The 15,798-nt window shown below is 37.8% G+C and overlaps 1 protein-coding gene across 3 annotated transcripts in view; it reads left to right on the top strand.

Moving 5' to 3' along the window:
• DPP10 (dipeptidyl peptidase like 10) overlaps positions 1 to 15,385 on the top strand; it is a 548,347-nt gene extending 532,962 nt beyond the window's left edge. For 2 of the 3 annotated variants that reach the window (XM_055812868.1, XM_055812867.1), the window contains exons 20-26: positions 2,229 to 2,423; positions 3,989 to 4,043; positions 8,281 to 8,380; positions 9,096 to 9,154; positions 9,243 to 9,315; positions 10,956 to 11,029; positions 12,519 to 15,385. In XM_055812868.1, coding sequence (XP_055668843.1) covers positions 2,229 to 2,423; positions 3,989 to 4,043; positions 8,281 to 8,380; positions 9,096 to 9,154; positions 9,243 to 9,315; positions 10,956 to 11,029; positions 12,519 to 12,656 — 694 coding nt within the window. In that variant the 3' untranslated portion in view covers positions 12,657 to 15,385. Of the gene's footprint in view, positions 1 to 2,228; positions 2,428 to 3,988; positions 4,044 to 8,280; positions 8,381 to 9,095; positions 9,155 to 9,242; positions 9,316 to 10,955; positions 11,030 to 12,518 lie in introns of those variants that run through there. The other variant, XM_055812869.1, reaches the window with a different exon arrangement.
• Positions 15,386 to 15,798: the final 413 nt, after the last annotated feature.

The following is a 15,798-nucleotide window of genomic DNA, read 5'->3' as shown; positions in this document are numbered from 1 at the left end:
GACATGTACCTCAATGGAAATGGCTTTAAATGCCTGTCACAGACTACTTATGTGGACATTCTGGAAATAAATTAGCCACTGGAAAATTGCTTCCAAAAGCAATATGTCAAACAGCCCATCATGCAGGAGTAGAAGATGTATAGTGTTTAAAGTCTGAACCTAAAAGTAGCCTAGCTATGCCCTCCAGAGAAGGAACTTGGGGAAAACATCACTGTCAGTCCTTGCCCACTGAGAATCTCACTGAGGTTCTGTCTCCTGTTCCTTTCTTAATAGATCTGAGGGTATCATCTTCCATCTAAATTCCATTTTGGTTTTAAGCACTTTCTGGTATAAAGAAAAGCTGTAACAGTTCTTCCCCTGTTCTCAAGTGTCTAGGTATATAATGTGTGTGTGTATAAATACATATATGTACACACACACATAGATATATAACCTGGATATATAACATGTATAAACGCTGCATTTTTTGGTTCTTATATTAGGTGGGAGCGAAGCAGGCTGACTCCTGATATTTTCACTTGTGTGGTGTGCATTAAACTGTTGGAAATATACCTCACCAAACAAGGATATTTCTGACATATTATCTTATTGTGGAAAGTTGGAAGAAGTTAAAAAAAGTAATTATAACTGCTCTGAGGCTGCTACAATTGGAAGTAATGGTCAAAGCTCTGTGAAAATATCTATGTCAATGTAGAGTGCTTCTGAAAACCTTGTTCTGTACAATAAGTAGAAATTGAAAAAAATTGTTCAGCTCCTGCTCTTATTGTAAATAATAATGATAATATACTTCTGAATTGTGTGTTTTCTGCAGACCTTACTTGACAATCAGTGTTTCAAAATTCATTGCTCTGCATTGCTAGCAGTTAACGTAATCACAACTGAATTGGTTGAGCAAACAAAAAAATGCCTTCCTTTCTTTTTATAAAGCCAAGTATAAACTTGATGCACAAGATAATGGTGAATCGAGCATAATATGTTGTGACTGAGTCTCTAACCAAATCCTGATTTCAGTGCATGATATAGCAACTACATAGGTAAGTCTGACTGAATTTGAGAACATATGTATTCGTTATGTGCTTGCTAATTGATAGAATGATTACCTTGAAGATGGTCTATATTATCCACAGCCAAAACCAGGTACTGAATCAGCATATTATTGTACATACATGACAATAGTTATTGTAGATTTTTATCTCTTTTTCCTCCTCTCAGGTTTATAGAAGTCTCTTTAGCAAAATAATAATTTCTGTCTTCATCTTTCTTTCACCTTAGACAGGTTATTCCCACAGACACTGTCCAATCTAATTTCCATACAGCCAGCACAGACATTTTTACATTTTAATTTGCATTCAACTGGCAGATGCAACCTGCATAGAAGTATTTTGCATTTTGTACAACTTCATGGTAGCCTGCTCTCTTATTCTGTGTTTATCTTGGGGGAAAAATAATGACGAGCTTCCCTTTTAAAACTGACATTTTATTTTCTTTGGAAGGAAAATAGTATATTTGGCTTCAATGGAAAATCTTATTGTTCCTCTAGAAACTGCATTCTCCCATTCTATTCCACCTTTTCTGCTGTAAACAACCTTTTTTTTTTCAGTCATAAAATAAACTTATCACTCCTGCCTGCATCCATTTATTGCTATGAATTTCGATGGAGAAAATATAATTTTCTCCAGTGTGCACTTTAGTCTTCTTTGTACCCTATTTCAAAAAATCCATTCAAGGATACAATAATGCAATTATTTTTGTTTTCTAAGGTGACATCCTTCTTAATAGTATTATATATCCTACAAAATCATAATCAGGGTATTGAATGAATTTTTCTTTTTGTCTGTTTAGTGTGACTTAAATTCTACACGAGCCTTCTCAGACCTGAGCTAGCTGTTAGTGATTATGGGTTGGGTTTTTTCCACTTTATTAACCTATAAGCAGACCTACGTGCTTTAGTTTTCTGTTTCTTTGTATAAAGTATATTCAGGTAGTGGCAACACTGCGACATAGTTATATAACATAATTAGAAAGTTAAAGAAATTGTTTTGCTTACTACTACTGCAGGGATACCAGCACTAGCTAATGTGGTGGTATTGATGGAAGTGACAATAATTCAACAGAATTGCATAACTGGCTGAACTCTGCCATCTAGGTTAAACAAAATATCAGAGAACGACAAAGTGCATCACATTGTCAATAGTCTTCGTTTGTGTCTGGTGTGTTGGTATTTGCAGTGATGAAGCTCCAGGCAGCCAGTTGGTTACAGATAAATTTCACATTGACTGGGACTCAGTGCTTGTCAACTCTGATAATGTCATCGTAGCTCGATTTGATGGCAGAGGGAGTGGATTTCAAGGCCTTAAGATTCTACAGGAGGTTCACCGATGCTTAGGATCAGTGGAAGTGAAGGACCAAATAGCAGCCGTAGAGTACGTATGTGCAAACTTTTCTTCTCTTTTACCCAGCTTCCACCTTGACAAATGAGCATTTTTAACTGAAACTTTGCATGGTGAATACCATTAATGTTTATTTTTAATGCAGTTGCAGATTTTGAAACAATAATATTTTTATCACAAACAGCAAATGAAAGGTCAAAGAGGTGTTTGCTTTTTGTGTTGGTGCTTCTCTTTGATAAAGCTGTCCTTCCGTGTGCAATCTAAATATGCCAGCTGAGCTAATTTGTATTTGTCTATATTCCTTGGGAAGATTCCATGCAGCGCACATGTTAATGTTTAACTGCATTTGTGTTGCAGTATTTTAGGCCTGTACAAAAGGCTACTGCTCTCATTTCCACCACAGTTCTGGAGGAATCATACGTACCAAATGGAGTTATAGTGGTGTAAATGAGAGCAAAATTTGGGCTAATGCCTGTTATTTCTCATTTGCATTATCATCCTTAGACTGATGTAAATCCACCAGCTGTAGAAAAGTCGTTTCCATCTGTGGAGCAATCACACATCATTTTGACAACACTCTTTGCTCAGGGTACACATGTCAAATGGCTAGTATCCAGGTCTGAATGGACTTTTTCTAGAGATTCTCGAGGAAAGACAGATTTTAAGCCAGATATTAGGGGGTTTTATTTCTTCTTTTGAAAGGGGTTGATGCTTCGGCCATTTCCTGAGTAGGCAACCATCTTTGGCATGACATAGCGGGGCAATAGCATTCCTAGTGTCCATGTTGGTCAGGGATGGGCTGCACTGAGCAGACCAGTTCAAGGTGACCCTTGCAAAAGGGCCATCAGAAGTAGGCCATATGCTGCGCTGTGAGAACTGAGCTCTCTGCTCAAATACTAAGATCTGTTAGGCTAGATTACAGCTGGTGCCTTTTTGGATGCACGGCATGGGAAAAAGGGAGGGTGCCCTTGGCTGAGAGGAGGTACTGCGGCTGGTTTTGTCTCCTCAAAAGCACTTGGATTTTGCCCTCAGGTTATTCTGTCTTTTCTGTATAAAATGCACCATAGCTGATTAATGGCTTTGATGAGAGAATTAATTATTTGGATAATTATCTAGATTCAAGAAGTAGCATTCATCTTACCTTCCTTTAGCTGTCAAAAAACTAGGCACCTGGTCAAAGACAGTCATTTAAGCTCTAGTCAGTGGAAAATCTTGGCATTTCTGGAGGGTGGTTCTCCCCAGACTGAGAGAGGTTTCCAGCAAGGGTGGGAAAGAACAACTGCTTGGAGGGTGTCTCTCTTCTCTCCTTTAACTAAAGAGCAGATGTAAATGGACAATTTAGAAAAGATGCTGGAACTCAGATATCTAAATTAGGTTAGATGAGCGGAACACCAACTGTTTCCCATACAGAGAAAGAACTAGAGAGCAAATCACATTTCCCCGTGCAATAATACTTTTATTGGTGTAATTTATTCTTCTACCTGATTTGCATGTATGACAATTCCTTACTGTACAAATAATTTTATTTACATACTAGTTTCAACAAGTAAAATTAACCATTTTACTTACCAAAGTAAACCCCCCTTTTCTTCTTGCAGATCACTATTGAAACAGCCCTTCATTGATCCTAAGAGACTGAGTATATTTGGAAAGGTAATGTGCAAAAATAACAGGATGTATCATCATGATTCTTTAAGGAAATACTATCAGTTCATAATCAAATATATTTATCTATTTTCCTAAGAATTTCAGTTATTAAAAGAGGGGGGGAAATTTATATATTTTACTGTATATTCTATATATTATTATTTTTTTCCCAGAATGGATATTTCAGAGCAATCAGATCTGTTTTGTGGTACTGCAGTGTCTGTGTTTCAGAATCTGCAGGAGAATGTATTTGTTAAAAAACATCTGCTTTCTTTAGAAATTTTTAATATGGGCTTAGGTTTTGTGAAAGCTTGTTTCTTACACTTTTATATTTGGGCTGCAATTAAATTAATAGCGTCCTTCTAATACAACTTTTATATCTGAATGTTTTACTGACCCTTGAAGTTAGCTGAGTAACAGCCCCGTGGTACTCTCACAACTTCCTTTTTGCACCATCTGGAAATCTTGCCTTTGCTATTTTGTCAGCTGGCTTCACTGTGTGGCATGCTGTTGCCTCTAACATGAGATAGACCAAGGTGAAGGCTTAACATTTAGTAACAAGCTAAATAGCATTTTACTGATGTCTATTAAAAAAACAGCAATTAGAAACACCACATAATTGTTGCATTGCTGCTTCTGCTGTGGACTAGCATGACGACCTATTTTTTAAAAAAAAGTTTTTTCTTAGTAATGAAGATGTATTGTGCCTTTGACCTCAAAGCAACAATAAAACCATGATCAAGTACCTAGACAGCCCCCCCAGTCATCAGTTATAGGAGCATCATGCATTGGACTACAAAAATCCTTAATTCCCATCCCCATTCTGCTCCTGACTTGCTGCATGGCTTTGGGCAAGGCATTTAACCCATCTGTCTGAGTGTGAGATGAGGATATTGATATTTGCCTCCTGCATGGTAGCATTTTGAGGACTAGTTAATGTTTGTGACTACTATTAGCATTTGACGTGAACATGACCTTTCTCAAAGATTTGAGCTCCTGCCACACTCCTTGAGCTAAAGAAACTGTCACTGAAAGAATTTCAGCAGTATCAAAAGCAGTATTTGGTTCATAGGGCAGCAGCCAGAGATTTTCCAGCTGGGGATGTGTAAGAAGGGCTGATCCTATCCACGAGATGACACACGTTTCTGTTGAGATTTTAGTGCCTGCTACCGATATGTATACCAAAGTACACATGCATAGAAGCATCTATATTTCTTCATATCCTCTTTCCACAAACTATTGAAAGTGCTATTTTTGTAATGAAATCACTGAGCATCCAGAATTGCTTGCCTGTTTCTGAATTCAGAAATTCTTTTCATTGCTACTTGAAAATGTCCACTTGTTTTCTGTAAGAGATTCAGTAGCATCTTGTTTCCTACCAGTGATGTGATGAGACAATTACTGTACAGCATACAGGTATACATGGTTTTACATACCTGCCAAAGGCTACCCCAAAATTTTTTTCTCTCACAAAATATTATTGATGATGATGTTCCTGCATTTATTTTCTCAAAGAAAGATTGAGGAATGAAAGTTGGAGATGTGAGAAAGCAAGGAGCGAAAACTGGGAAATTCTATTAGCTTCAACACTGCTTTGAATTCACCAAAATTTGCCCTTTTCAGGTTAACTTCTCAGAGTTGCTTTCTACCGTCAAACAAAATTCCCATCATTTAAAAGTTAGTTTTAGAATTAGAAAAAAAATATCTATTTAACAGCTACCTAGGGTTAATTGTATTTTCCTCCACTCTGCTTACTTTAGAGTCAATTAAAAATCTTTAAAACTCATTTCCTTTTTACTACATACAACAATGTGATAGGAAAACTATTTTCTTTTCTTTCTATGAATTAAATTTGGCTTACTGAAGGAAACAGAATATGCGTATTGCTTGAAAATAAGATGACTTTGGAATTGCCTAATGCTGATCTCACAAAGCTGGACTCATGAACATTGTCGGGGAGCTGTTTAAGAGGTTTTAGAACTACACAGAAATAAAATTCTTGTCACAATCAGTAATGTAACAAGGCAGAAGAGTAACAAGACTGTCCAGAAGGCCACAGTGTGGAAAATACCTACTTCTGACTGCCAGGAAATCTGCCAATGCCACCTTGCTTATCTCTGTGAGGGGTTACAAGCCCAAGTGATGCACAATCCCAGGGCCTTTCTGAACTGTTAGACAGCAAATTACGTTTCCACGTTGTTTGCATTTTTATTCATGGAAGCGGAAAGAGAGCTTGGAAATAAGTTGCAACTTCACAGCCATCCAGCTTCTTGAAAATACAGCAATTGGGTTGTAACCACAGAAATCCAGCCCATGAGTGAGGCACATATATCTTTGCACCAGGATGTATGAACTATTTACTGCACCGTCATTGTGAAGTGCTTCTGAAAAAGTGAGCTCACTATGTAAAGTTTTTGTCCTGGAAAGCCTGGCTGGAAGCAAGGGCACAAGCACAAAGGAAAAAAAAAAAATATCCCATGAGAACTAAACCAAGCTCTTAATGAATACATGGCATAAATAATAAATAACCTAGCAATAGCTATCCTAGGGATTAAAATTGTGCTGTGGAGCTACTGGGAAAGACACAAACAGAATATCGAACAAAATCAAAAGTAGAGAACCCAGAGGCAGAGGACAGTTGCTGTTCTCTTAAACTCTTTGAATTATCTAAGTTACTGGTGCCCACTCAGAAATTCTTTCTTAGGTGAAAACTGCTACTGCACATGGACAATTCTGGGTGGCTCTTGGGCTCCTCGGCTGGAATTTCTATGGGAAAGGGATAACTCGGTTCCTCACACTCGCTTGATAATCCAGCTCTTACCTGTATTTCCTTTAGTGTGTCCATCTGCATTTACTATAGGTTGATTCCAAGGAACACTCATCTCTGCTTATTTTTCCTCGCTAAGATTAAAAGATTTTCAAATACTTCCATTCTTCCACAGAAATCATCTATTCATTAAATATTTAGACATGAAGAGCAGGAGGAGGCAGGATTCAAAAAGGTCTATGAGAAAACTCTGTGAGCATTTGATGCGCAATATTCTTTTTGGGGGCTGGATGGTGTTTTACATTTTTCTTTTCCCTGCCATGGGATAATATCTTCTTCCTGAAGTGCATTGTGCCAAACACAAAGCAACAACAACAAAAAGATACCTGAAAAAATCAATTTTCCAGCACTGATGAAGGGAAAACAAAGATGGCAAATAGAGAAATTTGAAGAGCCCATAATGTATGAGAAAATCATTGATCCCAGACTCCACAATTCAGAATTCCTTTTCTTTAAGTCTACAATGATGAAAGGCGTACAGGTAAGGATTGTCCATGTCATTCCAAGGAAATCTGTTGCCTCAAGTTAAAGCTTTCATTTTTTCATGCAGAGCAAAGCTTTCCTGACTGTCTTTTGTGTCACAACTCTTCCCAGGGAGGTGTGTTATAAACTTTGCAGGGGAGATGATGAAGAGATGTGCCGTAAGGACAGATAAATGTGGTGAGGCAAGGAGAGAGCTCCCTCTGTTCTGCCCCACGTCTCCCACCTTCTTCATGCCATCTGTGCTGCCTGCTTCGTAACGAAGCAGCCCAGTGGATGCTCTTGTGGCCAGAAAGTGCATCCAGAGATAAACATAATACTGAGCAATGTGGCTACGTACAGCTTTTATTTCTGCAAAACAGTGCAGGATCTGTACCTCTCTGTTGGACGCTTGGCAACGCTGTAGCAGAAACCTCTTTAATAGCAATAGGATTCAATATGTGAAAGTTCCAGTGTCGGGGAGGACATACTGCAATCAATTCACAGGTTTCCCCCATTCTCGTGCACTCTGTCCTGTCAACAAAATGCTCAGTGTAGCTTGGTAATTAGCAAATATCTACATTAAATATATAACAGAGTACAAATCTTTCTGTCTAGGCTGTGTTCTCAAAAGCCATACTGTTGGTTTTTTGTTTTGGTTTGGTTTTTTTCCATAATTTTCAAATCTTTCACTAACTACAGGCTAGTCTGCCATGATGGAATTACGGGGCTTAAAATGAAATATACTCATTATTAATTGCATAGTTTAAAGATCCTGACCAGACCAAATGAGATCTTTATTCACTCTTAACTCTAGGTTTACATTTCCTTTAAAAGCAATTCTTGCGAATACAAAATACATACTGTAAAATGGTATCATCGGATTAGCACAGTGGCCTTTATTGTTGCTAAAAAGGAATGAATCAACAAAAATCTCAATATAATTTCCATTGTTAGGGATATGGTGGCTACATTACATCAATGATCCTGAAATCCAGTGAACGGCTCTTCAAGTGTGGAGCTGTGGTGGCACCAATTACAGATATGAAGTTGTATGGTGAGTGTTCCCTGCCCTACACCTGTGTGATAGTCTATTCAAAATATCTTTGATTCACAGAACTACTATTAGTTTTACCTAAGGGCAGGCAGTGTAACAACATCAAGTAGATTTCACCTCACTATCTCCATTCTCTCCTTTAAATGAGAGGGCAGCTAACACTGGGACAGTTTACCAAAACACGTAATATTAACACAAGTAATTTTTGCAAAGGAATTCTATTTCCCATTTCCCACTAAAATTCAGTTAGGTACCCCTTTCCTAAGAATCCTTTAGGTATATTAGTCTGAATTAAGGCTTATAATAGGAATGGATCTTAAGGGTAGTGGTAAATTCCTTATATCAACCATGGCAACATTCAGTCACAGGGTATTTGGGTATCTGAAGTTTTGGGCACAGGCTATGGACTGTGAGCTGTCACACAGGAAATCAGGCCAGGTTACTTTAACGATCTATTAGTGTTTGGGTTTTTGGGGTTGGGTTGGGTTGGGTTGTTTGGGGTTTTTTTTGTTTTGTTTTGAGGATTTTTTTTCTTAAAAAAAAAACCCACCTTTTTTAAATTGTATATTTAAACGGTACATTCTGGTTTTAAATTAACACCACTTCGTTGACTTCATGGCTTAAATAGTTTCTCCTGACTTTAGGTCAGAACTGGTGAGTTTTAAAATAGAAGTAGTTTTGATGAAGTCACAAATTTTTGTTTTTACTTTCACAGCATCAGCTTTTTCAGAAAGATACCTTGGTATTCCATCAAGAGAGGAAAATACCTATCAGGTAAGCTAGCGTAAATAAGCAACCTAAAATGACCATTTTACTCTTCAAATGCAATTCACTTATACCTTTGCGTGTGTTTGACTAATAGGCATCCAGCGTATTACACAATCTTCATGGTTTAAAAGAAGCGAATTTGCTAATAGTTCATGGGACGGCTGATGGTAAGTATTTACAGATGGAATTACATTTGGAGTCAGAGGTTCTAATAGGCAGGCATTCAAAGACTGATTATGCACGCACCTAGCAAGTTCGTTTTTAGTTTCATTATCCCTCTGATAGCATTTTATGTTTAATTTAATTGTCACTTCTAACTCTAAACTGATGATGCTTTGCTGAATATTTGTACCTTTTAGGTGCTGTATGTTCTAATTTGTTTAAATCTTGTGGACCACCGTCTTTCTAGTGAAAGGTATTATATGAATTATTAATAGAACAACATAAAATTTTGATGGTATTTTAAATTCATAAAGGTTCTACAATTGAAGAAGGAATTATCAGTACAGTTGGTGAAGTACAGCATGAAATGGGAAGCTAAACTTTTCAGCTAATTAATTACAAGGTAGTGCCAAAGCATCTGAAGCTGAAGCTATAGGGAACATTTTAATAGCACCAGTACTAGCAGCAGTTTAAGACAGAGAATGAGTAAAACAGAGTAAGTTCTAGTACTTTAAATAGAATCGTAAGATGTGTCAATGAAGAGGTAATTTGTAATTACAGATTTCAATTTGGCTGCAGTGTATTTTTCTGAACTTTCTTAACTGATATAAGTCTAAAGAAGGAACTTTGATGCAGGCACAAATGACAGTGCCACAATAAGCTTTTCTGTACAGGATCACATGCATACTTTTTTCCCTGGCATTTTCCTGGTGGATGTGGGATAATACAAGGTTTCTGACACCTCAGTCTGGAGGGGTAGGCACTTCACAGTGCTGAGGGAGTAGCCGCACACAGAGCTGGCACAGTGAGGTTGGCACCTGCCCTGCCAGCCTGTCACCCTGGTGTAACATGTCAAACCCATGTTACGGATCCCAAGTGCAATCACAGGGCTGCAAACGCTGTGCAGTGTTTCTTCCCAGATCAGGGGGGAGAGGGACAAAGATATATGGGGTGTCTGAGCAAGCATGAGGGTCTCAGACTTCACTGATTGTATGAGGCAGCAGCAATTTCTGCCCCTCTGAACTCGGTGCTCGAGGGAATTTGGACTCTGACAGATGTCTGAGCAATACACTGTGTTCAAGACTAGGACTCTGATTGCCTGCTGCCCTTGCTTAATGTCACATCTAGTGACACCGCCCAGCCTACTTACAGCCTAAGCTCTGCAGGGTTAGGACATGGTAATAAAGTTGCCTGGTTTTACCACAAAAAGATTAAGTTACTGATACGCTGCAGAAAGCCCATTACCTGAAGAAGTGTGGGCTGTAATAACCCTGTGCAAGCAGTAGCAAATCCGATGTGCTTTCCTTTAACCAATTATAAACTGTCATGATGTTCAAACAGAATGGTTTTACACACCTCTAAACTACGGCAGTGTGTGTAAATCAAGGGTAGAGAGAGGAGTCCTCACGGAGTGCCTGGAAAGCATGGCTTCCCTTGGGACTTCCAACTCCTCCTCCAAAACCTCCACTGTTACACCCTGCATCGCTGTTGCTGGCGGGGCTGTGCACTCCTGACCAGAAAGATAGTCAGTTTCAGATCTGGGAATTACAGAGGTTGGAAATGTTTTCAGTCAAAGCTTTAACAGATAAATATTTCATATTAGCGTAGCTTTTTCTAATAATATCGAAATGTTGTTGTCTTGCAGCAAAAGTCCACTTCCAGCATTCAGCAGAACTAATTAAACATCTAATAAAAGCTGGAGTTAATTACACTATGCAGGTATGTGCAACTGTGACATTTCCTATGAACATAGTTCAGAATTTAATCTCATGTTGCTATTTCTTCTGTGGGAAGCAACCTTCCTACCACAACGCGCCAGCATTACCTCAATTTGCAGTTAGAAGACCATTTAATCCCATTTTCATTACTGTTAACTTGGACGTCAAGAACCATATCTTCTTGTCAATCTTCTGGGCTCTTTCTTTTCTCTCTCCTCTTTTTTACCCCACTTGTTTATTCTGCAATGCTATACAAAGTGCTTTAGAGTCATATGTACCCTTTGTAATATAGAGGTAACACTACTTTAGTCCCTTTTTACCTTAAAAATATATCTGGTTGCATGAAACTAATTTCCCTTTTTTTTTTTTTTAAATAAACCTATTAAAAAGCAGCTAGAAGGTGAGAGTGCTGCTCCCTCTCTCCATAGCTGTGCAGACAAGGAGGAGGCTGTGAGAGTCAGGCTGGGGAGAGCAGGACAGGGCATGCTGCTGATGTACAGACTCATGCAGGACTCACTGTGGAGCACATGGATGTTGCTGGCCAAGGGTTCTGGTTGCATTAAATCTTCTTGAATATCTTAGATTGTGTGGTTTGGGGTCACTCCTCCAAATATCTATGATGTCACACATTGCAAACCTCAGCTTTACTGAACCTTAGGTGAACCTGTAGTTTCCACTGAAGCATCTGAGCTCACATCAAGGAGGAGGTGGCAACAAGGGGGTGAGCATCGCTTATGAAGGAAAAAGGACTTTAGGAAGGAAAGATGTGTGGGGTAGTATCTGTTCCAGCTGTCCCTGTGATCTCAGCTTAGGTGATGTGAAGGCCTGTGGAGAGAGGAAGAAGCAGAAATGACAGAGATCTCTTGGAAGAGCCCTTTGGAAACATTCTCATACAACCTTGTGATAACCTGAGTCTGAGAAAGCAACTGAAGCTTTTTGCCTCAAGCCATCACAAGTGTCTTGTCCTAAACTCTGTGGCCTGGATTTCTTTAGCCTTCAGATTTTTGTTCAGCCTCACTTGGAGAAATTTCCAGTGGAATTTGAATTAAGAGATAAAAATGCCCATATCCACCCTAGAAAGATAGTTAAAAACATGAATAAAAGGGTTTTTTGCTGAACACTTAAAAGCTGAGATATTGAGAGGTCCCTAAAAGCATGAGGTAATTAATCCTCATTGACATTAATGGGATTTGGGTGCCTAGACACTATTGAAAATGCCAGCTAAGTAAACTGTTGTAAGCACAATGACTGGGAATATAAATTTTTTCACTTCTGCAGATCCCACTGCAGGGGTTGTTTTATGTAAGTTCAAATTCCAAGAGAATGAGTTTTACTTTGAGTTTTATTAGCTTTCCTTGATGCCATAAAACTAACGTTATCATCCTGTTGTCATCTAAAACATTTTGAAGATCAGAGAAAGAAAATTAGAGCCCTAAATATTTGAAAAGCCTTTAAAAAAATATTTACTTTTTTCCTTTCTCCTCTGCTAGATCTACCCAGATGAAGGTCATAACATTGCTTCTGAGAAAAGCAAATATCACCTTTACAGCACAATCCTTGGGTTCTTTAGTGCTTGTTTAAAGGAGGAGACACCAATTTTACCACAGGAACCTGAAGAGGATGAATAAGGAAGCCTATTTGTGTAGTACTGAAGGGGACTTACTTTGCGGCTCAATAAAACCTTAAATAAAAGTGACTGTAAGATTGCAGATTCTGCAGAAGCTCAAGGGCAGCTAAAGGATATCACAGTGGAACAGCACATTTACAGACAATGAGCTAATAAACTGGAATTTGACTACAAAGTCCAAACATATTACCAAGGGACAAAACCTTTACCTTTGTGGAAGGTCAACAGTTGGTTACAGTTTCCTGGAAGAACTTAGTTTTGCATAAGTGTAGGGTTAGTGCATGTTTGTTATGTTAAGCCTCACTGTTGGTTCTGTAAGTGGTTGCTCGTTTTTTAGTTTAAATACACATCTTTATTCATCTTTGCATAATACACAACTTACCGTAAGTATTATGGCCACTAATATTTTAAAAGGTGAGCTGCAATCTAACACTTTACTGTAATGTTACAATAAGTGCAATTCTTTCGCTGTCTATTACACATAAGAAACCACAGAGATAATAAAGGGCACGATATTTTCTCTAGTTTCTGCTCAAAGGGGATATATTGTCTCGTGCATCATATAACACTGATATTGAATTTTTTTTTCCCAATTTCAGCATTTACTATTATTACTGTACCTACTAGTAACCAATAAGGGACTTTTTGGTAGTGTACTCTTGGTCTTTGTGTATATACCCAGGACTCCCTAAGCAGAAAATCCTTCTGAGCTTGAAGTTTTTTTTTCAAGACATAATTAACAGCTGTGTTAAAATTTGCAACGGAAATCTTTCCCCAGTCGAAAATGTATCTATTGTTTCCTTAAAATATGTTTAAGTTGTGTTTCGGTATTGTTTATAGTAGTTCATAGGTTGCTGGTTACACTCTAATTTTAGAATATGCTACTTTGTCACATGTAAATTAGATACATAAATATTAAATTATAGTTTCAGGTAAACAAAAATTATTAACAATGTATAACACCACTGAGTAATACTTTACTCCTAAAATGAAGACATATTTTGTATAGTGCATCTTCCTTTTCTTCCATCTAGTCTCAGATGCAATTCTAATGCTCATCAAGGTGGCCACGTAGCTCGAACATGCTGTTAGTTTTTATTCCGGGGCTGCTCATTAAGTCTCTTGCAACAGGATTTAGCTTCGACGGCCGCACAAAGAAATGAAATGGTTTTCATTCAAGGCAAAGGAAGCTGCTGACAAGTTAAATTTTATTATTTATTCAGAGGGCAAGCCCCTCATACATTCATTTATTTGCCAAGGTGAATTACAGCAATAGAAATTGAAACTAGGAAATAAACAAGGCAGCCAGTTTGATTTTTCAGAGTATTAACTCTGATCACTGAAATCAAGTACAATGTTGACTTAATTTGAGATATCTTCCTGAAGGTATGTGGAAACTTTGACAGACGCTGTGCCATGAACATGAGAATAGCTGTAGGTAATGTTTTCTTTCTGGATGTATTCCAAATACTTTCCTGCTCAATTAAGGTTTCATTTCTTGCAAGATTAAAAAAGAAGTAATTTTTTGAAGGTAACTATACTATTTAAGATGAAAAGTCTGCATATTTTATGAAGAATGAGAATTGTTTTTATTGTAATCAGAAATCACCCAAAGCTTTTTAGTAATTTCTGTCTTCTGGAATATTTTCTTTCACAGTTAGCATTTTTTTTATGATGCAAATAATTAATTTGTCTGAAAGCTGTGATTTCATGGAACATTGGAAAGTTTCTGTCTGTTAATGTTTAGTATTTATCTTGTTTTATTAGCAGTGTTTGGCTATTTTTCAATTAGTTTAATACAGTTTTAATGTGCAATGATATCTTGTTTGAGTCCCAGTGTCACCACAAAGTATGGCTTTGCTTTGTGGTACTTATAGTACATATGGAGTACATATGTATAGTATATATGTATGGAGGCTACTATGTGCACTACAGTAAGACCATGCAAAACAAAAATTTAAGAGAAGAATTCAAACAAGATTTTGCAGATCCTGTTTTCTATAGAGGAGGAACATTTTTAAGGTCTGTTGGCTGGGACTTCTAGATTGTGATTTTTTAAATTACACCCATTACTTAATAAAAGCTCACCTGATGATGCTGATGCTTTTCTTAACCAAACAGGGTAAATGAAGTCCTAATCCAATTGAGTTCAACGAGACATTTTTCCTGATTTGAGCCAAATGCACATGAAGAAACAAGCTGTATGGCATGCTGAGTGTACCACGTGGACTCAGCGTGCAGGGCCTACGTGAAAAGGCTAATTCTTCTCCGTATGTGCTAGCTGTTTCTCTGCAAGACAGCCACTGTGCGCTCGTATTTACTATGTTTCATGTATATCGCCTTTAGTTACCTGCAAAAGAAAACAAACAAGGCTTGTGTCTCAGCAATAGGTTTATGTACGTGCTCAGGAAATACGTTATCCCAGATCTGTGGAACCCACACTGTCTCCTTCTTTCCCCATAACTCTCCATTTCAGGCCTCCATTCCCTACTCTTTCTACCCCAGCATCTCATGTCCAATTTTGATCAATTTACCTGAACATGGAGGTGGCATGAGGACATGGCTTCTGTCAGAATGCTTTTGCCAGGACTGGTATGTTTCAGAAGTGTGTAACCTGAAATGTGGGTTATCTATGTGGAAATGTGGTATGCTTTTCATGTTCTTAATATTTCTCACACTGTCCTACAGTAAATGCAGGTATTTTTATATAAACGTGTATATGACGATGAGCATCAGACCCAGATTAATTTGTTTTACTGAAATTGTTATGTATGCGTTAGATTCAGGTATTGCAAAAGTATTTGCAGATGCAGCTTGTGATTCTAGTTAGACTAAAGAATTTCGTGCAAGGGGTATCTCTACTGTTGCTAACCTGTTCAGATATTTCTACTACTTACAGCACAACTGAATATTGTTATCTGTCAGATTCTACATACATAACTAATGGAAATTGCTCGTTAATTAGTCCATGTGATCTATAGTATTGATGAAGAATTAGTACACATTGCACAGAAATGGCATGAAAAGCATAGATTTTTCATATATTATCCATTGTTAAGCACTGCGATGAGATTTTAGGTCTGAAAAACTGCTGTTTGATTCAGCTGTCCTTAAAACGTGACACTTACTAGACTAGACCTATT

This window comes from Falco peregrinus, chromosome 8, assembly GCF_023634155.1.
Source record: "Falco peregrinus isolate bFalPer1 chromosome 8, bFalPer1.pri, whole genome shotgun sequence".
NCBI classification, from domain to species: Eukaryota; Metazoa; Chordata; class Aves; order Falconiformes; family Falconidae; genus Falco; species Falco peregrinus.
This window is presented reverse-complemented; position numbering and strand designations above follow the sequence as displayed.